The sequence below is a fragment of the Salvelinus namaycush genome, chromosome 31, assembly GCF_016432855.1.
Source record: "Salvelinus namaycush isolate Seneca chromosome 31, SaNama_1.0, whole genome shotgun sequence".
In the NCBI taxonomy this organism is placed as follows: Eukaryota; Metazoa; Chordata; class Actinopteri; order Salmoniformes; family Salmonidae; genus Salvelinus; species Salvelinus namaycush.
This window is the reverse complement of record NC_052337.1, coordinates 20382033-20409434: the sequence shown is the minus strand read 5'-3', so window position 1 is coordinate 20409434 and position 27402 is coordinate 20382033. Positions and strand designations below refer to the sequence as shown.

The following is a 27402-nucleotide window of genomic DNA, read 5'->3' as shown; positions in this document are numbered from 1 at the left end:
CATAAGATTAAACAACTAAGACAAACTGAAAAAGTTCCACAGACATGTGACTAACAGAAATGGAATAATATGTCCCTGAACAAAGGGAGGGTCAAAATCAAAAGTAACAGTCAGTATCTGGTGTGTCCACCAGCTGCATTAAGTACTGCAGCGCATCTCCTCCTCACGGACTGCACCAGATTTGCCAGATCCTGCTGTGAGATGTTACCCCACTCTTCCACCAAGGCACTTGCAAGTTCCCGGACATTCCTGGGGGGAATGGCCCTACTCCTCACCCTCCAATCCAACAGGTCCCAGACGTGCTCAATGGGATTGAGATTTGGGCTCTTCGCTGGCCATGGCAGAACACTGACATTCCTGTCTTGCAGGAAATCACGCACAGAATGAGCAGTATGGCTGGTGGCATTGTCATGCTGGAAGGTCATGTCAGGATGAGCCTGCAGGAAGGGTACCACATGAGAGAAGAGGATGTCTTCCCTGTAACGCACAGCTTTCAGATAGCCAGCAATGACAACAAGCTCAGTCCGATGATGCTGTGACACACCGCCCCAGACCATGACGGACCCTCCACCTCCAAATCGATCCCGCTCCAGAGTACAGGCCTCGGTGTAATGCTCATTCCTTCGACGATAAACACGAATCTGACCATCACCCCTGGTGAGACAAAACTGCAAATCGTCAGTGAAGAGCACTTTTAGCCAGTCCTGTCTGGTCCAGCGACGGTGGGTTTGTGCCCATAGGCGACGTTGTTGCCGGTGATGTCTGGTGAGGACCTGCCTTACAACAGGCCTACAAGCCCTCAGTCCAGCCTCTCTCAGCCTATTGCAGAAAGTCTGAGCACTAATGGAGGGATTGTGCGTTCCTGGTGTAACTCGGGCAGTTGTTGTTGCCATCCTGTACCTGTCCCACAGGTGTGATGTTCAGATGTACCGATCCTGTGCAGATGTTGTTACACGTGGTCTGCCACTGCGAGGACGATCAGCTGTCCGTCCTGTCTCCCTGTAGCGCTGTGTTAGGCGTCTCACACTACGGACATTGCAATTTATTGCCCTGGCCACATCTCCAGTCCTCATGCCTCCTTGCAGCATGCCTAAGGCACGTTCACGCAGATGAGCAGGGCATCTTTCTTTTGGAAAGGCCTCTTTAGTGTCTTAAGTTTTCATAACTGTGGCCTTAATTGCCTAGCGTCTGTAAGTTGTTAGTGTTTCTTAACGACCGTTCCACAGGTGCATGTTCATTCATTGTTTATGGTTCATTGAACAAGCACGGGAAACAGTGTTTAAACCCTTTACAATGGAGATATTTTGATTTTTACAAATGATCATTGAAAGACAGGGTCCTGAAAAAGGGACGTTTCTTTTTTTGCTGAGTTTAGATGATTTGATTTAAACACAGGATGTGTCAATATATGGAAAAATACACATTTTACACAATTGGTCGAAAGAACAGACAACTCTTGGTCGACAAAGATTTGTTTTAGTTGGGAAAAGCCCTACACTACGGGCATGTTTACAACATTGTCTAAGGCAGCACAAATTATGCTGATAACTACAGAAAATGAAACATTAAATAGTAAACATAAGCCTCAACAATAGTCTATGATCAGTCATTCAACCAGACAGTGATTGCCTGAGAAAATACTTAATATTTTATCTTGGACCTCACAAGACTACATACAAGAGGGTCTGCATGCACCGAAATGATCCCCGTACTAGTTAGGCTACTGAGAATCTACCCTCTCACTGACTTTGACATAGCTTTAGTAGGGTGATTCCGTGGAAAAGTCAAACTGATTATGCCCAAATATAGTAATTTCCAAATGAATCCATGTGCATAATTATCCTTAACCCTTTACATTTGTACCCGAATATGGGTTGAAAATTGCAGATTTGGAACGTAGTGGCTGTACAGTAACATGCTACACATGACGTCAGAGCTCTGTTCTGAACAGAATGAGACTGTTCACCGGGGCACATGCACCTGAATGCACTCATGGCTCCTTTCTATGCGCACTAAAATTATGATCTGTTTCTCTGAATTGCCTTGTGAAAGCCTAACACTGTAAAATTGTAATTTATAACTTAGCTAGTCATGCTGACAATATAACAAGCTTTCAAATCTTGCCCAGCTGACCCAGATTGCAATATATAATGGACCATTTTTGGATTGCGTAAACAACAACAGTAATTGTGTAATGGTGGGATGCAGGGTTGTGTCCAAAATTAAACTACAAGTGTGCTTGCTCTAGTTCCACAACGGCACAGCTAGGAGAGATAAAAATAGTACCGTATATAAATAAAAGTGCATTGAAATTGCTTAGGAAATGTGCACACTTTGGAGAGGTGTGTGGCCACTTGTAGAAACCAGTTATTCCTCTTAGTCAAACCTTTGTTATTTTTTTGTCTTATGTTGCACCTAGCCCACATTTTCTAGCAATAGTCTTATCATGTATGTATGTATCCAGAGTATTTTCAGATTTCGTATCAACAAATGCAGCGAAAAGTACAGTAAATTTAATTTTGCATGAAATCAACAGTGTAATTTTTGGATTGAGTCTTGTATCAGGTGAACTGTTGGGCTACTAATTTTCCCATTATCTCTAAACGGTTCACTTTCAATTGCTACCATGGTTATGCATTTCATATTTCCTCAGTAAGAAACATTTCAATATAGCCCTAACCATATAAGCCAATTGCCATGAGTTAAAAGGTTAAGGTCTAGCTTTATTATATAGTTCAGGCTTTATTTGGAAAAAAAGGCTTTTTTTCTCAAAAAAAGGCTTTTCAGTCAATCACATTTCATGGCTTTTAGAAAGGGCTCACAGAGCTTATTTCTCCACTCACAGATGTCTGTGAAGCAATACAGAACAAATTGAAGTGTCTTTTGACTTTTGTTTGCATGTTCTACGGTCTTGTAAAGATAGGTGGTACTGGTAATGTACCATCAATAAAATTATTTATTTTTTATAAAACAAATCTTGGAACTTTTACTGTCTTCAACACCAGATGAGTGGAGGCATTGCTCAGCAGTTCAGACACAGGAGACAGAGTATGATCCCCCAGCTATGACTGATTGGTCTACCTTGTCTGGCTTCTTCCTCCAGTAGGTCTGTGTGCATGGCCAGGTACCTCTCCTCATCACACAGGGCCTCGATCCTGGCCTCCTCCTCGGACAGCTGGTAGTCTCTGTTCCACGAGCCTGTGTCGTACTCCGAGAGGTCATGCAAGTGACCGCGCCCATCATACCTGTAGGGTGAAGAGAGGGGTTAGAGGAATAGAAGAAGCAACTGAGGAAAGACAACACATGGACCTACTTACCAACACAGATGGGACCCTAAAACCAAGAGTTTTTAACAACAAAACGTGCTACCTCAGTCACAAGTCTTTCATGAGGGAGTGTATGGTACTGGAACTGAGCAATCTCGTCACAATACAGACAGCCTAACATGAACAACTCCTGACATAGGCCTATCTAGTGCAGTTCTCTGGCAAAGCTTACTCAGTGTAGCCTATCTCATTCCTCTCTCAACAATCCCTATGGAGAAACAGCCCTGCATGAACACAAAAACAAAAGAAAACAACTCGCGTCTTACCTTACAGGGTTTAACTTCCCCATATAATATGCATAATTCCTTCTATATCTGTAAAAAAGGTACATCCACACAAACCCGAGCACATAAATACCTATCCGTAAGAACCCAAACGGACGATATTTTCCTGCGTTCGCTCCTCTCTTCCACCTCTCCAGAGTGGGCGCTGGGGTTGGCATTGGGGGGCCAGGCAGGACCCCTTAGCCTTAGGCTACTTGCTGGGGAAATAAGGGCTGGTTATGTGATAGAGAGACACACACATACATTCGAAACAAGAGGCAGGCCCGTGGGTATATTTCCAAATAAACAACTATTTTTACAGGTCATCATAGCCAACTGTCAGTCTCATGTAGAGCATGTTCACTGTTGAAATATATGGCCAACTTAAAGGAGGACACAGCATCTTGACATGATGCTCTGCTACCCTGTTAATAGTTAGTGCATCTTCGGTTTCATGAGGCCAAAAGGACGTCATTAGCAAGCTAGATAAATGGTTCGCCAATACTTTTATGTCACAGTTATGTTTGCAAGAATCCGATCAGTCCCTTCGAAAGACAGATCTGGGATTAGGAAAGTTGGTTAGGATAACAATTCCTTTAGGTTTGTTCAACCGACCTATCAATCAGGATGTTCTTGTCCCCCATCCATGGGATGAGCTGTTTGCCCTGCTCGTGGAAGTGAGCCCTCTCGTCATCCCGGAACAGCTTGCAGGCATAGCCGAACACGAGAATCTCGGAATATTTATTGCTGTCACTCTCATCCTTCTTCGCCGGCTTGTTATTGTGGTCCCTCTTGCCCCCGCCGCGCCGATACATTCCAAATTTGCACGTGAAAGAAATCTAGCGCGCTAGATAAGTTATATTACTATCGTTCAATTCTTGTCGTACTACAAAGTCTTTCTTTCTCGGTTAAAATGACACATAAAATGTCACAATAAACATACTCACAAAAACCTATTTCTGACATGTGCAGCCATTTTGGAAAAGTTTGTAAATTACACTTTTGGTTCATATATGTAGATTCGCCAATTGCTCTTCAAGATAGAAAAACACTATACGTAAAATAAACGTTTAATTTCCCTATATTCTGAAGAGAAGTAACAGTATTCATTATGTATCTACATTTGATAATATATAATACATAGTCTGTGATTTTATGAGTTAGTGCCCTCTATTTGTGCATGTTGAATGTGCTACAGTGTGATTATGAAATAACTTTCGAGACAGAAATGGTGAGATCGTAAAGTCGTCTAGCCTGAATTTGCTCCACTCTGTAAATCCTACCGGTTTCTGAGATTTAATTCCTTAAACTACCATACACTTAAACGACATTAGGTAGTTTAACATTTTGACACATACATATACATATATATATGCTTGTCTAAAAGGTGTTTATTGAGAAAAAAATAGAGATAGGCTTCCGAGGTGGGCATGGGGCGTATTGGCAATCTGGCAATTCTGGCAAATGCCAGATTGGCTGGACAATTTTTTTGCTGGGTGGGCTGGTCGAAATTGACACACACAAAAAAAACGATGCAAAGGTAACATTGCCAGTGGCCCATGCTGCCCTACAAAGGCAAAATGCAGTAAGTACACTTTTGATCAAAATTGAGTTAAGACTGAAATCAGACTTTGTAGTATATGTTTTATCTTGTGAAAAATTTGTCGTTGTTCAATATATATTTTGTTCTTGAGAAAAAAAGAGTGTGAAATTTGTAGTAAATACAAAATCCAAGCCATACAAAGGCAAAGAGCACTAACAGCACAAACAGTGGAAATTAGAAAAATGGAATTAAAGTATTTTTGCTGTCCAGCCAAATATGTAGTTAGATAAATGATAATACACTAATGTATTATCTTATTATGAAGACATTTTTTATGCATATCAACCAGTCTGAAGTGCTGTAATAGTAATTACCACTTAGGGTAGGTGTTGATTCAGGGCAACACATATGACATAAGTCGTTAGCTTGGCTATTATAACGTATAAGGCTTAAAGGGTAATTCTGCCACCTTTCAACCTCTTATTATCGCCAGCCAAGTTATTGTAACTCATTTTGTTTTTATTATTACATGTTTTACTTTTATATTATTTCCTTTCACTTTGCATTGTTGGGAAGGCCCCATAATTAAGCATTTCACTGTTAGTCTACATCTGTTGTTTATGAAGCGTGTGACTAATAAAATGTGATTTGATTTGAAACCAGTGTCTACATACAGTATGTGAAAACAGTGTTTCTCTGATCTTTGGTTAAAAATATAAAAAGAAACATCCTAAAAAATGCTTCTCTGTGACACAGGGTAGGATTAAAAGTTTTAAAAAACTGATTTTCAAAACATGCTACTGTAACGGCAGTCTACTTCGTCCTCCTCCTCAGACGAGGAGAGGCGAGAAGGATCAGAGGACCAATGTGCAGCGTGGTAATTTGACATAATGAATTTAATGGACAAAACAAAAACACTTATACAAAATAACAAAAGAACATTCCGTCACAGTCCTAGCTGGTGCAGAACACGAACACAGAGACAGGAAACAACCACCCACAATCCCCAACACAAAACAAGCCACCTATATATGATTCTCAATCAGGGACAACGATTGACAGCTGTCTCTGATTGAGAACCATATCAGGCTGAACATAGAAACAGACGAACTAGACACACAACATAGAATTCCCACCCAGCTCACGTCCTGACCAACACTAAACAAGCAAAACACATAAGAACTCTGGTCAGGACGTTACAGTACCCCCCCCCCCCCTGAGGTGCGGACTCCGAACGCACCCCTAAAACTCAAGGGGAGGGTCTGGGTGGGCATCTGTCCGCGGTGGCGGCTCCGGCGGTGGACGAGGACACCACTCCACCACTGTCTTTGTCCCCCTCCTTAGCGCCCTTTGAGTGGCGACCCTCGCCCACGACCTTGGCCTAAGAATCCTCCCCAAGGCCCCCACATGATTTAGGAGGTAGCTCAGGACAGAGAGGTAGCTCAGGACAGAGAGGTAGCTCAGGACAGAGAGGTAGCTCCGGACAGAGAGGCAGCTCATGACTGGAGGGCAGCTCATGACTGGAGGGCAGCTCATGACTGGAGGGCAGCTCATGACTGGAGGGCAGCTCATGACTGGAGGGCAGCTCCTGACTGGAGGGCAGCTCCTGACTGGAGGGCAGCTCCTGACTGGAGGGCAGCTCTGGCAGCTCCTGACTGGCTGGCGTCTCTGGCAGCTCCTGACTGGCTGGCGTCTCTGGCAGCTCCTGACTGGCTGGCGTCTCTGGCAGCTCCTGACTGGCTGGCGTCTCTGGCAGCTCCTGACTGGCAGCTCCTGACTGGCTGGCGTCTCTGGCAGCTCCTGACTGGCTGGTGTCTCTGGCAGCTCCTGACTGGCTGGCGGCTCTGGCAGCTCCTGACTGGCTGGCGGCTCTGGCAGCTCCTGACTGGCTGGCGGCTCTGGCAGCTCCTGACTGGCTGGCGGCTCTGGCAGCTCCTGACTGGCTGGCGGCTCTAGCGGCTCCTGACTGACGGACGGCTCTAGCGGCTCCTGACTGACGGACGGCTCTAGCGGCTCCTGACTGACGGACGGCTCTAATGGCTCGTGGCAGACGGACGACTCAGATGGCGCTGGGCAGACGGATGACTCAGATGGCGCTGGGCAGACGGATGACTCAGATGGCGCTGGGCAGACGGATGACTCAGACGGCGCTGGGCAGACGGATGGCTCAGACGGCGCTGGGCAGACGGATGGCTCAGACGGCGCTGGGCAGACGGATGGCTCAGACGGCGCTGGGCAGACGGATGGCTCAGATGGTGCTGGGCAGGCAGGCAGTGCAGGCAGCTCAGACGGCGCTGGGCAGACGAGCAGTGCAGGCGGCGTTGAGCAGACGAGCAGTGCAGGCAGTTCAGACGGCGCTGGGCAGGCAGGCAGCTCAGACGGCGCTGGACAGACGAGCAGTGCAGGCGGCGTTGGGCAGACTCTGACCTGCTGAGGCGCACAGTAGGCCTGGTGCGTGGTACCGGCACTGGTGGTACCGGGCTGAGGGCACGCACCTCAGGGCGAGTGCGGGGAGAAGGCACAGTGCGTACAGGGCTCTGGAGACGCACAGGAGGCTTGGTGCGTGGTGCCGGAACTGGAGGTACTGGGCTGGAGACACGCACCACAGGGAGAGTGCGTGGAGGAGGAACCGGGCTCTGGAGACGCACTGGAAGCCTGGTGCGTGGTGTAGGCACTGTTGGTACTGGGCTGGAGCGGGAAGGTAGCGCCGGATATACCGGACCGTGCAGGCGTACTGGCTCCCTTGAGCACTGAGCCTGCCCAACCTTACCTGGTTGCATGCTCCCCGTAGCCCGTCCAGTGCGGGGAGGTGGAATAACCCGCACTGGGCTGTGTTGGCGAACCGGGGACACCATGCGTAAGGCTGGTGCCATGTACACCGGCCCGAGGAGACGTACTGGAGGCCAGATATGTAGAGCCGGCTTCATGGCACTTGGCTCAATGCTCACTCTAGCCCGCCCAGTGCGGGGAGGTGGAATAACCCGCACCGGGCTATGCACCCGTACAGGAGACACCGTGCGCTCTTCCGCATAACACGGTGTCTGCCCGTACTCCCGCTCTCCACGGTAAGCATGGGAAGTGGGCGCAGGTTTCCTACCTACCTTCGCCACACTACCCTTTAGCCCCCCCCCCCCCAAGAAATGTTTGGGGTTTCTTCACGGGCTTCCAGCCACGCTTCCGTGCTGCCTCCTCATACCACCGCTCCTGGGGTTTAGCTGCCTCCATCTCTTCCCGAGAGCGGCGATATTCTCCAACCTTAGCCCAGGGTCCTTCTCCGTTCAATATTTGCTCCCATGACCATTCCTCCTGGTACCGCTGCTGCTGTCGCTGCTGCCCGTTCTCACGCTGCTTGATCCGGGTTTGGTGGGTGGTTCTGTAACGGCAGTCTACTTCGTCCTCCTCCTCAGACGAGGAGAGGCGAGAAGGATCAGAGGACCAATGTGCAGCGTGGTAATTTGACATAATGAATTTAATGGACAAAACAAAAACACTATACAAAATAACAAAAGAACATACCGTCACAGTCCTAGCTGGTGCAGAACACAAACACAGAGACAGGAAACAACCACCCACAATCCCCAACACAAAACAAGCCACCTATATATGATTCTCAATCAGGGACAACGATTGACAGCTGTCTCTGATTGAGAACCATATCAGGCTGAACATAGAAACAGACGAACTAGACACACAACATAGAATTCCCACCCAGCTCACGTCCTGACCAACACTAAACAAGCAAAACACATAAGAACTCTGGTCAGGACGTTACAGCTACGAGTTTCTAGCGAGAGTGTTGGTATTTTCTTGCTCACTGCAAAGGTCACAGTGTTTGAAAATCACTGTTTTTAAAATGTTTTAACTTCTGATGATATCATCAGGTAGAACTTTAAAATTGTATATGTTTTTCTACAAAACGTAGAAATGTGCAGTTTTCATATATCGAATCAAATCAAAAATTATTGGTCACATGCGCCGAATACAACAGGTGTAGACTTTACCGTGATATGCTTAGTTATGAGCCCGTTCTCAACAATGCAGAGTTTAAAAAGTAAGAACAATATTTGCTAAATAAAAAAGGAAATAGTAACACAATAAAATAACAATAACGAGGCGATATACAAGGAGTTCCGGTACTGAGTCAATGTGCAGGGGTACGAGGTAATACAGTATGCACATGTAGGTAGGGGTAAAAGTGACTAGGCAATCAGGATATATAATAAAAAGAGTAGCAGCAGCATATGTGGAGAGTGCGGAAGTGTGTCTATGCTTAAGTGTGTATGTGTGTGGCATCAATATTTTTATGTGTGTGAGTGTATGTACTGTGTGTGTATGTGTGTGTGTGTTGGAGTATCAGTGTAGTATGTGTTGCACATTTTGGGGAATATTCAGAGGTGGAAATTTTCCATGGGAATTAACAGGAATATATGGGAATTAACAGAAATATACACAAATTAACATGAATACCATTTAAAAGTAGATGTTTTTTGCATTGGATATATTTACCATATCATATGGAGACATAAACATAAACCATAAGTAGACATAATTGCAAATAATCAAATCCGTCCAATAGAAATAAAAAAACTATTTAGTTACGAATTGAACTTTAATTAAATGAGTTGACTCTTCACATGGGATTATTTCACTGAACAACAAAAGAAAGGGAATATTGAATGATCCCAATGATCCATCGCATCTCCGAAAAACGTTTTCAACATACATCTGTAAAATGATAGTATTGAAACTAAAGCTTTGGTTGTCTCCCTCTCAGGCGTCCATGTCTTCTCCCTGGACCTCCTCAATGTCCACCTCTTGAACATCAGACTCGGAGGCCTCATCTTCACTATCACTTTCCAACCTTGTTAATGATGGCTCAAAAAGCCTCAAATTTGCCCAAATTAGTAGATAAAGCATGTCTGGTTGGAGGGGTGTATACAACTCGCGTCTTACCTTACAGGGTTTAACTTCCCCATATAATATGCATAATTCCTTCTATATCTGTAAAAAAGGTACATCCACACAAACCCGAGCACATAAATACCTATCCGTAAGAACCCAAACGGACGATATTTTCCTGCGTTCGCTCCTCTCTTCCACCTCTCCAGAGTGGGCGCTGGGGTTGGCATTGGGGGGCCAGGCAGGACCCCTTAGCCTTAGGCTACTTGCTGGGGAAATAAGGGCTGGTTATGTGATAGAGAGACACACACATACATTCGAAACAAGAGGCAACGGGCCTGCCTCTTGTTTCGAATGTATGTGTGTGTCTCTCTATCACATAACCAACCAGGGTATATTTCCAAATAAACAACTATTTTTACAGGTCATCATAGCCAACTGTCAGTCTCATGTAGAGCATGTTCACTGTTGAAATATATGGCCAACTTAAAGGAGGACACAGCATCTTGACATGATGCTCTGCTACCCTGTTAATAGTTAGTGCATCTTCGGTTTCATGATGGCCACCAACTTTTCAACTCTTGTATTGGTCAGCCTGTTGCGTGCTTTGGTGTGTGTGTTCCCAAACAAGGACCCGTTGCGCTCTGAGGCGGCTGATGTTGGTGGGATTTGGAGGATGATGTAGGCAACAGGGGAAACAGCCTCAGATTCACAAAGTCCCTTCCACCAGGTGGCTGATGAGATATTTTGGCACGACTGCCATATTGCATCTCCATACCAAAGCCCTTGCTTGGAAGTGTACTTCGCCAGACTGCCAAGAACATTGCCCTCATCCAGGCCAAGGTGGCGAGACATGGTAGTGATGACACCGTAGGCATTGTTGATCTCTGCACCAGACAGGATGCTCTTGCCAGCATACTTGGGGTCCAACATGTACGCTGCGGCGTGTATGGGCTTCAGGCAGAAGTCTTCATGCTTTTTGATGTATTTCAGAACTGCAGTTTCCTCTGCTTGGAGCAACAGTGAAGTGGGCAGGGCTGTATGGATTTCTTCTCTTACATCTGCAAGCAGAGTCTGAACATCAGACAGGATGGCATTGTCTCCCTCAATCCGTGCAATGGCTACTGCTATAGGTTTCAGGAGTTTCAGGCTGCTTACCACTCTCTCCCAAAATACATCATCCAGGAGCATCCTATTGATGGGGCTGTCTATATTGGTAGACTGTGATGTGGCCATTTCTTGGAGAGACTCCTTCCCCTCCAGGAGACTGTCAAACATGATGACAACACCACCTCAACGGGTGTTGCTGGGCAGCTTCAGTGTGGTGCTCTTATTCTTCTCACTTTGCTTGGTGAGGTAGATTGCTGCTATAACTTGATGACCCTTCACATACCTAACCATTTCCTTGGCTCTCTTGTAGAGTGCATCCATTGTTTTCAGTGCCATGATGTCCTTGAGGAGCAGATTAAATGCATGAGCAGCACAGCCAATGGGTGTGATGTGAGGGTAGGACTCCTCCACTTTAGACCAAGGAGCCTTCATGTTTGCAGCATTGTCTGTCACTAGTGCAAATACCTTCTGTGGTCCAAGGTCATAGATGACTGCCTTCAGCTCATCTGCAATGTAGAGACCGGTGTGTCTGTTGTCCCTTGTGTCTGTGCTCTTGTATAATACTGGTTGAGGGGTGGAGATGATGTAGTTAATTATTCCTTGCCCACGAATATTCGACAACCCATCAGAGATGATTGTGATACAGTCTGCTTTCTCTGTGATTTGCTTGATCTTCACTTGAACTCTGTTGAACTCTGCATCCAGCAAATTAGTAGATAAAGCATGTCTGGTTGGAGGGGTGTATGCTGGGCGAAGAACATTCAGAAATCTCTTCCAAAACACATTGCTTGTGAGCATCAGAGGTGAACCAGTTGCATACACAGCTCGAGCAAGACATTCATCAGCATTTCTTTGACTACGTTCCTCCATTGAGTCAAAAAAACTTCTGATTCCAGGAGGACCATGAGCTGTTGCTATCGATAAGGTGTCTGATTCATCTTGGCCAGATGATTCTGCATCTTTGTTGCATTCTTCACATATGATTTGGCACAGTATTTGTAAATGTACACATCTTTTCCTTCTACATTAGCTGCAGGGAAATGTCTCCACACATCAGATGGTGCCCGTGGCATTTTCTTGTAAAGATTAGAAAGAAAGGAGTAAAAAAAACAAAAAAACAATTCCATGTACAGATAAATAGTTAAGCAGTTAGATTAAACAACTCCTTTGTTAGGAAAATGTTTTAAAATGAAACATTTATGGAAACAGGTGAATTAACATTCCTCAGTTAGTAGGCTCAATCAAGCTAAAACCCACATGGTAGCAAAAACTAACTAGCAGAAATTGTTAACAAGTTAGAAATGATTTAAATACACTTTGCTGTGGGCTACTATTTACTAGTTAACAAAAAATCATGTATGTCATGCCACCCAGTATTGTAATCAAAACTTACCAGAAAGCATGTAGGCCTTGGCTCAGACAGTGTAGTAGTGTGGGCTCAATAGTATCTCATTAGTGTGCAAGATCTTGAGAATCAGCTGTACATGTGATGGAAGAATGCACTGTGCATGCAGAGGGTTGCAATTCCATTGAATTGGGGATAGTTTAGACAAAATATGCCACAAGACCTAGAATTGCCTTATGTGTATCCCACAAAAAAGGTTCACTGTTATAAGCTAACTTTTTTTGATGAAGTTAAGCAAAATTAGCTTCCCATGGAAAATGTCCGACCCTTTGGAGCCCTATGTGTGATTGTGTGGGTAGAGTCTAATGCCAAATAGTCCGTGCAAAACAATTACGATAAAAAATATATATAATAAAAGAAGTCAATGTAAATAGTTTGGGTAGCCATTTGATTAACTATTCAGCAGTCTTATGGCTTTGGGGTAGAAGCTGTTAAGGAGCCTTTTCATCCCAGACTTTGAGCTCCAGTACCGCTTGCCATGCAGTAGCAGAGAGAACTGTCTATGACTTGGGTAGCTGGAGTCTTTGACAATTTTTAGGGCCTTCCTCTGACACTGTCTGGCATAGAGGTCCTGTATGGCAGGGAGTTCGGCCCCAATGATGTACTGGGCCGTACGCACTACCCTCTGTAGCGTCTTGAGGTTGGATGCCGAGCAGTTTCCATACCAAGCGGTGATGCAGCCAGTCAATATGTTCTCAATGGTGCAGCTGTAGAACTTTCTGAAGATCTGAGACCACATGCCAAATCTTTTAAGCCTCCTGAGGGAGAAGAGGCGTTGTCGTGCCCTCTTCAAGACTGTGTTGGTGTGTTTGGACCATGATAAGTCCTTAGTGATGTGGACACCCTCGACATGCAACACTACAGCCCTGTCTATGTGAATGGAGGCGTGTTCGGCCCTCTGTTTCCTGTGGTCGATGATAAGTTATTTTGTCTTGCCCACATTGAGGGAGAGGTTGTTATCCTGGCATCACACTGCCAGGTCTCTGACCTCCTCCCTATAGGCTGTCTCTTGGTCGTTGGTGTTCAGGCCTACCACTTAATGATGGCGTTGGAGTCGTGCGCGGCCACGCAGTCGTGGTTGAACAGGAAGTATAGGAGGGGACTGAGCAGGCACCTCTGAGGGACCCCCATGTTGAGGGTCAGCATGGCGGATGTGTTGTTGCCTACCCTCACCACCTGAGGGTGGCCCATCAGGAAGTCCAGGATCCAGTTGCAGAAGGAGGTGTTCAGTCCCAGGGTCCTTAGCTTAGTGATGAGCTTGTAGAGCATTATAGTGTTGAACACTGAGCTGTAGTCAATGAACAGCGTTCTCATGTAGGTGGCCCTTTTGTTCAGGTGGGAAAGGGCAGCGTGGAGTGCAAAAGAGATTGCGTCATCTATGGATCTGTTGGAGTGGTATGCGAATTGGAGTGGATCCAGGGTTTCTGGGATGATGGTATTGATGTGCCAGCTGGTCAGCGCATGCTCTGAGTACGTGTCCTGGTAATCTGCCTGGCTCTGCGGGCTTGTGAATGTTAACCTGTTTAAAGGTCTTACGCACATTGGCTACAGAGAGCGCAGTTTTCACATATGTAGACACTGGTATTGTGCTGGAGATAATGAAAATGAGGTTGAAAATTTGTGGAATTGCCCTTTAGGCAGACAGACAGACAGACGGAGAACAAGAAGAAGAACAGAATGACAGCAGAGAAGATGCTGAGACACATAGACAGCACAACAGGGAGGCAAACAAAATGGTCTCTTCCAAAATTTCGGCTACACTTTATTTGGAGAGTTAGAAATGCTCCATCTGTAGATGCTCTAAAGATGGTCATTCTATCAACAGACTATCTGTTGTTCAGCAACTGCTTGCTAAGGTTAAGGTTAGGGTTAGAGATAGGGTTAGTAGATAGTTAGTTGAAATGTTACAGATAGTCTGTAGATCATCTACAGATGGACTATCCAAATAAAGTATTACCAAAATTATTTTCTAGGTCTAGTTGCAGAAAACAGTCATCATGCTATAATTGGCTAAAGCAGAAACAGACTGCCACCCAGAATAATATTCCTCCATCATTATTATAGATTTTGATAGATTTTGTAAACTCCTCTGCCCACCCCCTGCAACAGTGAAATACAAGAGTTCAAGTCTCTGAAAGGCCGACTATAATTGCATTCTATCAACATCACTGGATATTCAGACACATTGGTTGTCACAAAAGTCAATTTTATTATTACATTTGAAATTAGGTCTAAAATGTCAGCAACTGTCGAGGGGAATGTCTGACTGAGCTAAAGTTACTCATTGCATTAAAAAATAGTGAACACATTGCATTCTTGAAAGTTATGGGGTAAACAAAGATTGGCACAAAAAAATATATGAGCAGCTGCAACTTCATAAGACAGTTCTTGATAGCTGGATCTTCTCTGGACATCATTAGAACTGCTGGGCTCGCTATAACCTCTTAACCAATGTTTAATCTATACAAATACAAGGAGTATCACTAATCATTAACTCTACTAAGCCTTATCAAACATCAGTTAACTTGTTCCTAATTTTTGCCACTCCACATCCACATGTCATTATTATCTTTTTTTTTTCTATGTGAACTTTTGAACTAATAATTAAAGAGAAATCTTGCGCATTTTTGTCATGATTTTTAAACACAGATTGGCCATTGAATGATGTACTTCAGTGGTTCCCTACCTTTTTTGGTTACCATACCACCAACTGAATTTTGCTCTGTCTCATGAGTCTTCTCAAGTACCCCCTATGGACAGGCCAGGTACCCCCAGGGTTCCTAGTACTTCATGTTTCAATGTATTTCACTCTCACTGTCCTTTCCTACTACATTTGACAAAATAAATGTGAATGATTTCAGGAAAGGATGTGCACTATGCATAGGCTACCTACATTTTTTGGCCAGTCAGTTTGAGCTGTTTAGCCATGAAACTGTTTATATTCTGTCCACCCTTTTCATAGGAATCTGCCATTATGTAAAGTTATTAATACACCTGCTTGGCATGTCTGCATAGTTATTTTGCTGTCGTCGGGCTCGTTGGTGTCACGCCCTGGCCTTAGTTATCTTTGTTTTTCTTTATTATTTTAGTTAGGTCAGGGTGTGACATGGGGGATGTTTGTGTGTTTTTGTCTCGTCTAGGGTGTTTGTATTGTCTAGGGGGTGTTTGTAGAGTTCATGGGGTTGTGTTCAGTGTAGGTGTTTATGTAAGTCTATGGTTGCCTGGATTGGTTCTCAATTAGAGACAGCTGTCTATCGTTGTCTCTGATTGGGAGCCATATTTAGGCAGCCATAGTCATTAGGTAGGTTGTGGGTAATTGTCTATGTGTAAGTTGCCAGTGTCTGCACTTATTTGTTTTGTATAGCTTCACGTTTGTTAGTTTGTAAAAGTGTTTGTTTCGTCTTCATTAAAAAGGAAGATGTATTGTTATTACGCTGCGCCTTGGTCCTCCTCTCTTTCTCCTAACGACGATCGTGACAGTTGGATTAGAATCATGCGTGACAATCGAACAGAATGGTCAAAATGACAGATTGCTCAGGATGCCATAGGAAATGTCAAGTACATCTTGTTTCTCGTTCAGAAAGGAAATTACATTTACACACTCCTCCTTGCTCCATCATTGGGCAAATTGATTACATTACCCAAGCTCATCATTTTGTCATCTGTGTCATACTCCATGTAGTTTTTCTACCCCTCACTGAGCAACATGCAGTAGGTCTGGCCATTCTAAAGCACAGGTGGACAAGATATTGTTATAAAGGGAGAGTAATCTCACATGAAGTGATGACCAAGCACGCATGCACACGTGCTCGTGCACACACACAAAGTGCACCTCTACTGTACATTGCTGAAAGCTGAAATATACAGTACCTCCCATAAACTATGTTAGTCATTTCAAGGCTAAATTATTTCCCTCTTGACGTTCAGTTAATTATGGTGTGTATATTTCTATTTCAGCAAGAGGGAAAAAGCCATTTGCTGCATTCAGTCTGAGCTAACCTGCATAGAGGTCAAAGCTGCAGGTAGCCTACTTTATCTTTCAGGGTTCTATAATTTAGTAAAGCTAATTAGACTCATGTGTTGCTTCCTGCAAAGGTCAACCAATAACTCTATTCTTGAACTCATTCACTTATTGTCACGTTCCTGACCTGTTTTCTGTTGTTTTGTATGTGTTTGATGGTCAGGGCGTGAGTTTTGGGTGGGCAGTCTATGTTTTCTGTTTCTATGTTGGTTTTGGGTTGCCTGGTATGGCTCTCAATTAGAGGCAGGTGTTTGACGTTTCCTCTGATTGAGAGTCATATTAAGGTAGGTTGTTCTCACTGTTTGTTTGTGGGTGATTGTCGTCCGTGTCTGTGTCTGCGCACCACACGGGACTGTAGCGTTTCGTTCGTTCGTTTGTAATAGTCTGTACCTGTTCCTACGTGCTTCGTGTTGTATGTAAGTTGTCATGGTGAAGGTCAGTCTACATTCGTTTTGGTTATTTTGTATACTTCCAAGTGTTTGTTTTTCGTGTCTCGTCGTTTGATTTATTAAATCATTATGAATTCACACCCCGCTGCACGTTGGTCAAATCACTACTCCTCCTCTTCGTATGAAGAGGAGGAGGAACATCGTTACAGAATCACCCACCAAACCCAGATCAAGCAGCGGGTTAACGGACAGCAACGACAGCAGCAGTGGATCAAGGAGGATTGGACATGGGAGGAGATCCTAGACGGAGAAGGACCCTGGGCAGAACCAGAGGAGTGTCGCCGCCCCAAAGCGGAGCTGGAGGCAGCGAAAGCGGAGAGGTGGCGATATGAGGATGCAGCACGGAAACAAGGCTGGAAGCCCGTGAGTCAAACCCAAAAATTTCTTGGGGGGGGGCTCTCGGGGAATATAGTTGGGTCAGTCAGGGGACTTGAGCCAACTCCTCCTGCTTTACATAAGGAGCCGGTGAGGGCGGATTTGGAGGTGAGTAACGCAGAGACAGTAAAGGAGCTAATGGAGAAATTGAAGGAGAAAGATATGAGGGATGTACTGGTTTGGTGCATGAGGCACGGCATCCGTCCGAAGGAACGTATTGGTGAGTTGATGTCACCGGGTACCGCTCTCCATACTCGTCCTGAGGTGCGTGCTAGCCGTCTGGTTAAGACAGTGCCTACACCACGCACCAAGCCTCCTGTGCGTCTCCAGAGTCCTGTGCGTCCTGTTACTGCTCCCCGCTCTAGCCCTGAGATACGTGTTCCCAGCCTAATACCACCAGTGCTGGCACCACGCACCAAGCCTCCTGTGCGTCTTCAGAGCCCGGGTTCTCCTCCATGCACTCTCCCTGGGGTGCGTGTCTCCAGCCTAGTACCACCAGTGCTGGCACCACGCACCAAGCCTTATGTGCGTCTCCAGAGCCCTGTACGCACTGTTCCTTCTCCCCGTACTCGCCATGATGTGCGTGCCCTCAGCTCAGTACCACCAGTGCCTACACCACGCACCAGGCTTCCAGTGCGTTTCCAGAGCCCTGTTTCTCCTCCACGCACTCTCCCTATGGTGCGTGTCTCCAGCCCAGTGCCTCCAGTTCCGGCACCACGCACTAAGCCACCTGTGCGTCTCCAGAGCCCTGTACGCACTGTTCCTTCTCCCCGCACTCGCCCTGAGGTGCGTGCCCTCAGCCCGGTACCTCCAGTTCCGGTACCACGCACCAGGCCTATAGTGCGCTTCGAGAGGTCAGTGTGCCCTGTCCCTGCTCCCCGCACTAGCCTTGAAGTGCGTGCCGTCATCCCGGTACCTCCAGTTCCGGCACCACGCACCAGGCCTACTGTGCGCCTCAGCAGGGCAGAGTCGGCCGTCTGCCCAACGCCTTCTGCACTGCCTGTCTGCCCAGCGCCGTCTGAGCCATCCGTCTGCCCAGCGCCGTCTGAGCCATCCGTCTGCCCAGCGCCGTCTGAGCCATCCGTCTGCCCAGCGCCGTCTGAGCCATCCGTCTGCCCAGCGCCGTCTGAGCCATCTGCCAGCGCCGTCTGAGCCATCCGTCTGCCCAGCGCCGTCTGAGCCATCCGTCTGCCCAGCGCCTTCTGAGCCATCCGTCTGCCACGAGCCATTAGAGCCGCCCGTCTGTCCCGAGCCATTAGAGCCGTCCGTCAGTCAGGAGCCGCTAGAGCCGTCCGTCAGTCAGGAGCTGCCAGAGCCGCCAGCCAGTCAGGAGCTGCCAGAGCCGCCAGCCAGTCAGGAGCTGCCAGAGCCGCCAGCCAGTCAGGAGCTGCCAGAGCCGTCAGCCAGTCATGAGCTGCCTTACAGTCATGAGCTGCCCTACAGTCATGAGCTGCCCTACAGTCATGAGCTGCCCTACAGTCATGAGCTGCCCTACAGTCATGAGCTGCCCTACAGTCATGAGCTGCCCTACAGTCATGAGCTGCCCTACAGTCATGAGCTGCCCTACAGTCATGAGCTGCCCTACAGTCATGAGCTGCCCTCCAGTCATGAGCTGCCCTCCAGTCATGAGCTGCCCTCCAGTCATGAGCTGCCCTCCAGTCATGAGCTGCCCTCCAGTCATGAGCTGCCCTCCAGTCATGAGCTGCCCTCCAGTCATGAGCTGCCCTCCAGTCATGAGCTGCCACCCAGTCCGGAGCTGCCACCCAGTCCGGAGCTGCCATTAGTACAGAGTTGTCCCTCTGTCCGGAGCTACCTCTCTGTCCGGAGCTACCTCTCTGTCCGGAGCTACCTCTCTGTCCTGAGCTACCTCTCTGTCCTGAGCTACCTCTCTGTCCTGAGCTACCTCTCTGTCCTGAGCTGTCTCCTCTATGTAGGAGGGGCCTTAGTGAAGGTTCCTGGACCATGGTCGGGGGCAAGGGTCACCACTCAAAGGACGCTAAGGAGGGGGACAAAGACAGTGGTGGAGTGGTGTCCTCGTCCACCGCCGGAGCCGCCACCGCGGACAGATGCCCACCCAGACCCTCCCCTTGAGTTTTAGGGGTGCGCCCGGAGTTCGCACCTTGAGGGGGGGGTTCTGTCACATTCCTGACCTGTTTTCTGTTGTTTTGTATGTGTTTGATGGTCAGGGCGTGAGTTTTGGGTGGGCAGTCTATGTTTTCTGTTTCTATGTTGGTTTTGGGTTGCCTGGTATGGCTCTCAATTAGAGGCAGGTGTTTGACGTTTCCTCTGATTGAGAGTCATATTAAGGTAGGTTGTTCTCACTGTTTGTTTGTGGGTGATTGTCGTCCGTGTCTGTGTCTGCGCACCACACTGGACTGTAGCGTTTCGTTCGTTCGTTTGTAATAGTCTGTACCTGTTCCTACGTGCTTCGTGTTGTATGTAAGTTGTCATGGTGAAGGTCAGTCTACATTCGTTTTGGTTATTTTGTATACTTCCAAGTGTTTGTTTTTCGTGTCTCGTCGTTTGATTTATTAAATCATTATGAATTCACACCCCGCTGCACGTTGGTCAAATCACTACTCCTCCTCTTCGTATGAAGAGGAGGAGGAACATCGTTACACTTATTTTTTCTTGGAATGAATGGATAGGATATTTGGATAAATTATTAGGTCCAAGATTTTTTTCTGACCACATGACCTGACCAGGAAAAACTATGGTTCCAGATTAGATGAATACATTTCTCGATGATCTTGGACACGTCATGTAACCTGTAAGAATTCCAGATCTACATGACAGAAATACCAAAGATATTGTCCAGCAAACCAAAATTGGTTCAGTGAAAGTTCCTCGAACATTTGTTTGGTTGTGGCAAATGTTCTCATAACACAAAAACTGTCCAATTGTGCTTATGATTATACAATGTTTGTATAAAACATTTGTCTGATGTTACAAGAATGTTCCCAGAAGACAATTTTTCTGTTCTTTACTTGGAAACCTAATGAGAACGTTTGGGGAATGTTCTGTGGTGGTTGTTACAGATGTTGTGAGCAACGCTTTTGTGAATGTTAGGAGAAACTTCCAAGGATATTTTATTTTAAAAAATTCCCGGGTTTACTAGGTGGTAGTCTGTACACAGGAGATTAACATGACAGTTACCATTTATGACAATTATCCCCTTGTGTTGGCTCTGACTTTATGTTGAAGTATTTTATTAATGATTACAGCATGTTCTTCAAATTAGCACATTGCCAAGTCCTTAAAGGGAAGTTGGCTCAATTTGGAATTTGGAACAAAATATGCAACAGTAGGGAGAGAGAGAGTGGGCCACTGGGATCTCTCTCTCTCTCCGGCAGGCCAATTTACCTAATGGTGTTTATCAAACTCAATAATGATCCGCTTGAGGAAACATAGGAATGAGGGCAGATGAAAAACCTCACCCAACAAAAACAAATGAAACAATACTAGCATGTAGGGCTTTTCTCCAATTTACAACGACGGTGTCAGGTGGACACACAGGTTAATGGCAGAAATAAATGCTAATCAATCAGAGGTTAGCGTCACACTGGCTAGGCTGTATAAGGAAGCTGCTGTGGGATTTTGAAAAAATGTCAGATCACAGTGAGCCCAGAAGCAGCCTGTCTGATAGGGCCTGTCTGATCCAGCTCCATCCAGGGTACTCTTTTCTCTCATTAGGCTCACCCCCACCCTCATAAAAAAGGAGGAGTGCAAAGGAGCAAAATAAATAAAATAAATACCAATATGGTGATGAGGCAAAGGGTAGCTACTTTGAAGAATCTCAAATAGAAAATATGTGTTGATATGTTTAACACTTTCTTGGTTACTATGATTCCATATGTGTTATCTCATAGTTTTGATGTCTTCACTATTATTCTGGAATGTATGTAATAGTAAAAAATTAAGAAAAACCCTTGAATGAGTAGGTGTGTCCAAACTTTTGTCTGGTACTGTAAGTATTCAGGTTCAGGTTTACCACGGGTGCATCCTGTTTCCATTGATCATCCTTGAGATGTTTCTACAACTTGATTGGAGTCCACTTGTGGTAAATTCAATTGATTGGACATGATTTGGAAAGGCAAACACAAACGGAAAGGCAAACACATATAAGGTCCCACAGTTGACAGTGCATGTCAGAGCAAAAACCAAGCCATGAGGTTGAAGAAATTGTCCGTAGAGCTCCGAGACAGGATTGTGTTGAGGCACAGATCTAGGGAAGGGTACCAAAAAATGTCTGCAGCATTGAAGGTCCCCAAGAACACAGTGGAATCCATCATTCTTAAATGGAAGAAGTTTGGAATCACCAAGACGCTTCCTAGAGCTGGCCACACGGCCAAACTGAGCAATTGGGGGAGAATAACCTTGGTCAGGGAGGTGACCTAGAACCCGATGGTCACTCTGACAGTGCTCTGGAGTTCATCTGTGGAGACAGGGAAACCTTCCAGAAGGACAACCATCTCTGCAGCACTCCACCAATCAGGCCTTTATGGTAGAGTGGCCAGACGGAAGCCACTCCTCAGTTAAAGGCACATGACAGCCCGCTTGGAGTTTGCCAAAAGGCAACTAAAGACTCTCAGACCATGCAAAACAAGGTTCTCTGGTCTGATGATACCAAGTTAGAACTCTTTGGCCTGAATGCCAAGTGTCATATGTGGAGGAAACTTGGTACCATCCCTACAGTGAGCATAGTGGTGGCAGCATCATGCTATGGAGATGTTTTTCAGCGTCAGGGATTGGGAGAGTAAAGTACAGAGATCCTTGATGAAAACCTGCTCCAGAGCGGACCTCAGACTGGGGCGAAGATTCACCTTCCAACAGGAAGCACACAGCCAAGACAACGCAGGATTGGCTTTGGGACAAGTCTCCTAATGTCCTTGAGTGGCCCAGCCAGAGACCGGACTTGAAACCAATCGAATAACTTTGGAGAGACCTAAAAATAGCTGTGCTGCGACGCTCCCCATCCATCCTGACAGAGCTTGAGAGGATCTGCAAAGAAGAATGAAACTCCCCAAATACAGGTGTGCCCAGCTTGTAGTTTCATACCGAAGAAAACTCAAGGCTGTAATCGCTGGCAAAGGTGCTTCAACAAAGTACTGAGTAAAGGATCTGAATACTTATGTAAATGTGATATTTCAGTTTTGTTATTTTTTATACATTTGCAAAATATTCTAAACCTGTTTTCGCTTTTTCATTATGGGGTATTGTGTGTAGATTGATGAGAAAAATGTAATCAAGTTTAGAATAAGGCTGTAACCTAACAAAATGTGGGAAAAGTCTAGGAGTCTTACTACTTTCCGAAGTCACTGTATTTTATAAATTTTGATTTGTTTAACACTTTTTTGGTTACTACATGACTTCATATGTGTTATTTCATAGTTTTGATGTCTTCACTGTTATTGTACAATGTAGAAAATAGTAAAAATAAAACAAAATCCTGGAATGAGTAGGTGTCCAAACTTTTGACTGGTACTGTATATGCGTGCATGTATACAAGCATGCACATACACACACTCTCGCCCTCTCCTACCCTCAATACCTCTGTGAGTCTGGCCTCTCCTCCTCTTGGCTGCTGAGCTGGAACAATGAGTCCTGACAGGCGACACGCTCTCCTCCTGAGAGCGTTAAACGCTGCGACGAAACCAGATTAAGCCGTCCAAGATCCAGATCATCTCATTCCGAGAGACTGCTGGAATGATAAATATCCTCCCATTTCAGCCCCTGGAACCATGGAAGCCACACCTGGTATGATCTCGAAGCAGGCAGGGCCCTTAATCCCTCGGCTAAAATGTATACACTACCGTTCAAAAGTTTTCGGTCAATTAGAAATGTCCTTGTTTTCCATGAAAACATACATGAAATAAGTTGCAAAATGAATAGGAAATATAGTCAAGACGTTGATAAGGTTATAATGATTTTTAATTGAATTGTGTCCTTCAAACTTGGCTTTCGTCAAAGAATCCTCAATTTGCTGCAATTACAGCCTTGCAGACCTTTGGCATTCTAGTTGTCAATTTGTTGAGGTAATCGGAAGAGATTTCACCCCATGCTTCCTGAAGCACCTCCCACAAGTTGGATTGGCTTGATGGGCACTTATGTACCATACAGTCAAGCTGCCCCCACAACAGCTCAATAGGGTTGAGATCCTGTGACTGTGCTGGCCACTCCATTACAGACAGAATACCAGCTGACTGCTTTTTCCCTAAAATGTTCTTGCATAGTTTGGAGCTTTGCTTTGGGTCATTGTCCTGTTGTACGAGGAAATTGGCTCCAATTAAACAGCGTCCACAGGGTATGGCATGGCGTTGCCAAATGGAGTGATAACATTCCTTCTTCAAAATCCCTTTTACCCTGTACAAATCTCCCACTTTACCACCACCAAAGTACCCCCATACCATCACATTGCCCACACCATGCTTGACAGATGGCATCAAACACTCCTCCAGCATCATTTCATTTGTTCTGCATCTCACGAATGTTCTTTGTGATCCGAACAACTCAAACAAAGATTCGCCTGTCCATAACACTTTTGTCCAATCTTCCTCTGTCCAGTGTCTGGGTTCTTTTGCCCATCTTAATCTTTTCTTTTAACTTGTTATGGCTGCAGGGGCAGTATTGAGTAGCTCGGATGAAAAGGTGCCGAGAGGTGCCCAGAGTAAACTGCCTGCTCCTCAGTCCCAGTTGCTAATATATGCATTTTATTGTATTGGATAGAAAACACGTTGAAGTTTCTAAAACTGTTTGAATGATGTCTGTGAGTATAACAGAACTCATATGGCAGGCAAAAACCTGAGAAGAAATCTGAGGTTTGTAGGTTTTCAACTCATCGCCTATCGAATACACAGTGGGATATGGGTCAGTTTGCACTTCCTACGGCTTCCACTAGATGAAAACAGTCTTTAGAACCTTGTCTGATGCTTCTACTGTGAAGTGGGGCCAAAGGAGACGGGAATGAGTAAGGTCTGCCATGAGCTGACCATGCTCTGACCATGCGCGTTCACATGAGAGGGAGCTCTGTTCCATCGCACTTCTGAAGACAATGGAATTCTCCGGTTGGAACATTATTGAAGATTTATGTTAAAAACATCCTAAAGATTGATTCAATACATCGTATGACATGTTTCTACTGACTGTTACGGAACTTTTTGACATCTGTCTGCTTTTAGTGAACGCGCTTCGTGACTTTGGATTTGTTTACCAAACAAGCTAACAAAAGTAGCTATTTGGACATAAATTATGGACATTACTGAAAAAAAAGAACATTTCTTGTGGAAGTGGGAGTCCTGGGAGTGCATTCCGACGAAGATCAGCAAAGGTAAGTGAAGATTTATAATGCTATTTATGACTTTTGTTGACTCCACAATTTGGCGGGTAACTGTATGGCTTCCTTTTGTGGCTGAACGCTGTTCTCAGATTTTTGAATATTGTGCTTTTGCTGTAAAGCTTTTTTGAAATCTGACACAGCAGTTGCATTAAGAACAAGTTTATCTTTAATTCCAAGTAAAACATGTATCTTTCATCAAAGTTTATGATGAGTATTTCTGTTATTTGATGTGGCTCCAGATATTTGAGGCATTTCTGAACATGGCACCAATGTAAACTGAGGTTTTTGGATATAAATATGAACTTTATCGAACAAAACATATATGTAATGTGTAACATGAAGTCCTATGAGTGTCATCTGATGAAGATCATCAAAGGTTAGTGATTAATTTTATCTTTATTTCTGCTTTTTGTGACTCCTGTCTTTGGCTGGAAAAATGGCTGTGTTTTTCTGTGATTTTGCGGTGACCTAACATAATCGTTTGTGGTGCTTTCGCTGTAAAGCCTTTTTGAAATTGGACACTGTGGTGGGATTAACAAGAAGTGTATCTTTAAAATGGTGTGAAATACTTGTATGTTTGAGGAATTTTAATTATGAGATTTCTGTTGTTTGAATTTGGCTCCCTGCACTTTCACTGGCTGTTGTCATATCGATCCCGTTAACGGGATTGCAGCCATAAGTTAATTGGCCAGGCTGAGATTTGGCTTTTTCTTTGCAACTCTGTCTAGAAGGCCAGCATCCCGGAGTCGCCTCTTCACTGTTGACGTTGAGACTGGTGTTTTGCGGGTACTATTTAATGAAGCTGCCAGTTGAGGTCTGTTTCTCAAACTAGACACTCTAATGTACTTGTCCTCTCGCTCAGATGTGCACTGTGGCCTCTCACTCCTCTTTCTATTCTGGTTAGAGCCAGTTTGCGCTGTTCTGTGAAGAGAGTAGTACACAGCGTTGTACTGAGATGAGAAATGAGGACCCCGGTCGGAAACCATTTCCATCGGGAGACCATGGATCCGGAAGACGTGCTGCTACATGAGCTCCGCCGTTTCCTTGGCAGAGGGTAGATTAGGGAGAGGGATAAAATGAGCGGCCTTAGAAAACCGACCCACCACTGTTAGAATGATGGTGTTGCCATCAGACGTGGGAAGCCCAGAGACAAAGACCAGAGAGATATGGGAATATAGCCGACCCCGAGGTGAGGTGGTGTGGTGTCTGGGAGAAGATCAATGGCACAATCATAAGGACGGTGTGGGGGTAGGGAAGTAGCACGTGCCTTACTGAAAACTTCAAGTAGGTCATGGTGTTCAGTGGGAATGACAGAAAAATACAAAGCCTTGCTGACGTCCTGAGGAAGACGTCTGGGGGAAGTCTGTGCTACTTGAAGACAGTGGAAATGGCAAAATGGACTCCAACCCATGATGGAGCTTGTGGTCCAGTTAATAACAGGGTTATGTTTTTGGAGCCAGGAAAACCCCAAGACAACAGGAACATGGGGAGACGCAATGAGGACGAACTGTATGGTCTCACTGTGGTTACCGGAAATCCGGATTTGAATGGGCACAGTACTATGGGTGACTCCACCTATTGAGTGGCCGTCCAGTGCCCTAACATCCATGGGAACCGAGAGAGGTGGAATGGGAATACCTAGCTCAGAAGCAATAGTAGCATCCGTAAGATTTTCATCCGCCCCAGAGTCAATGAGCACTCGGAGAGACTTAGATTGGTCTCCTCACAGCACAAGCACAAAAAAAGTGTGCGGGTGATGGGAATTAGGGAATTCCCAGTCTGACTCACCAAAGTACTTGTACCCACCAGAGACAAGGGTTTCCTAACAGGACAGGTAGCTATGTAATGTCCTGCCCCTACACAGTACAGACAACAGTTGAAATTCAGCGTATGTGAGTGTTCCCCAACCGATAACCTAGCTCTTCCCAATTGCATAGTCTCAGGAGAATCCAACTCACCCATCGTTGATAATTCACAAGGGAGCTCGCATGACTTCGGATTCTCTCGGGACAATTACCTTCGGGAACTTCTGGATTCCTTTGAAGGTGAGTGAGCCATAGCAGGTGAACGAGTGTGCCCGAGGCCAGACCTCCTCTCACTTCTGCGTTCCCTTAAGCGTCCATCAATTTTAATGGTTAGGGCGATGAGGGAGTCGAGATCCACCGGCAATTCCCGAGCAGCTAGTTTATCTTTTACCACCTCAGATAATCCGTGAAGAAAGGTATCAAAGAGAGACTCCGGATTCCAGGCACCCCCTGCAGCCAACGTGCGAAAACGCATGGTCTGCCACACTACGGGAGTTTTGACGTAAGTCAAGAAGTTTACTGGCCGCCTCTCTCCCGGATACCGGAGACTCGAATACCTTCCTCACCTCTGCCATGAATTTCTCCAGATGACAGCAAAGGTTGGATTGTTGCTCCCAATCAGCCATGGCCCAGGAGAGCGCCCTTACCGACATTAACGTAATAATATACACTATCTTTGATCGGTCCAAAGGGAATGAAGATGGCTGTAGCTCAAAAATAAGCGAGCATTGAGAAAGAAAGCCCCGACAGGTACCAGGATCTCCAGAATATCGCTCCGGAGGAGGTATGCGGGGTTCTCGGGGAACCGAGGTAGGCTGTACCAACTCACCACTAAAAGGAAAAAAATGTACCGAGAGGTTGGGGTATCTC

At 45.6% G+C, this 27402-nt stretch overlaps 1 protein-coding gene across 6 annotated transcripts in view; it reads right to left on the bottom strand.

Annotated features, from left to right (window-relative positions):
- The window catches only part of LOC120025455 (splicing factor, suppressor of white-apricot homolog), a 138988-nt gene extending 128634 nt beyond the window's left edge, over positions 1-10354 (bottom strand). For 3 of the 6 annotated variants that reach the window (XM_038969997.1, XM_038969998.1, XM_038969999.1), the window contains exons 1-2: positions 4205-4574; positions 3082-3245 (exon numbers count right to left, since the gene is read on the bottom strand). In XM_038969997.1, coding sequence (XP_038825925.1) covers positions 3082-3245; positions 4205-4404 — 364 coding nt within the window. In that variant the 5' untranslated portion in view covers positions 4405-4574. Of the gene's footprint in view, positions 1-3081; positions 4575-10085 lie in introns of those variants that run through there. The other 3 variants (XM_038970002.1, XM_038970001.1, XM_038970000.1) reach the window with 3 other exon arrangements.
- Positions 10355-27402: the final 17048 nt, after the last annotated feature.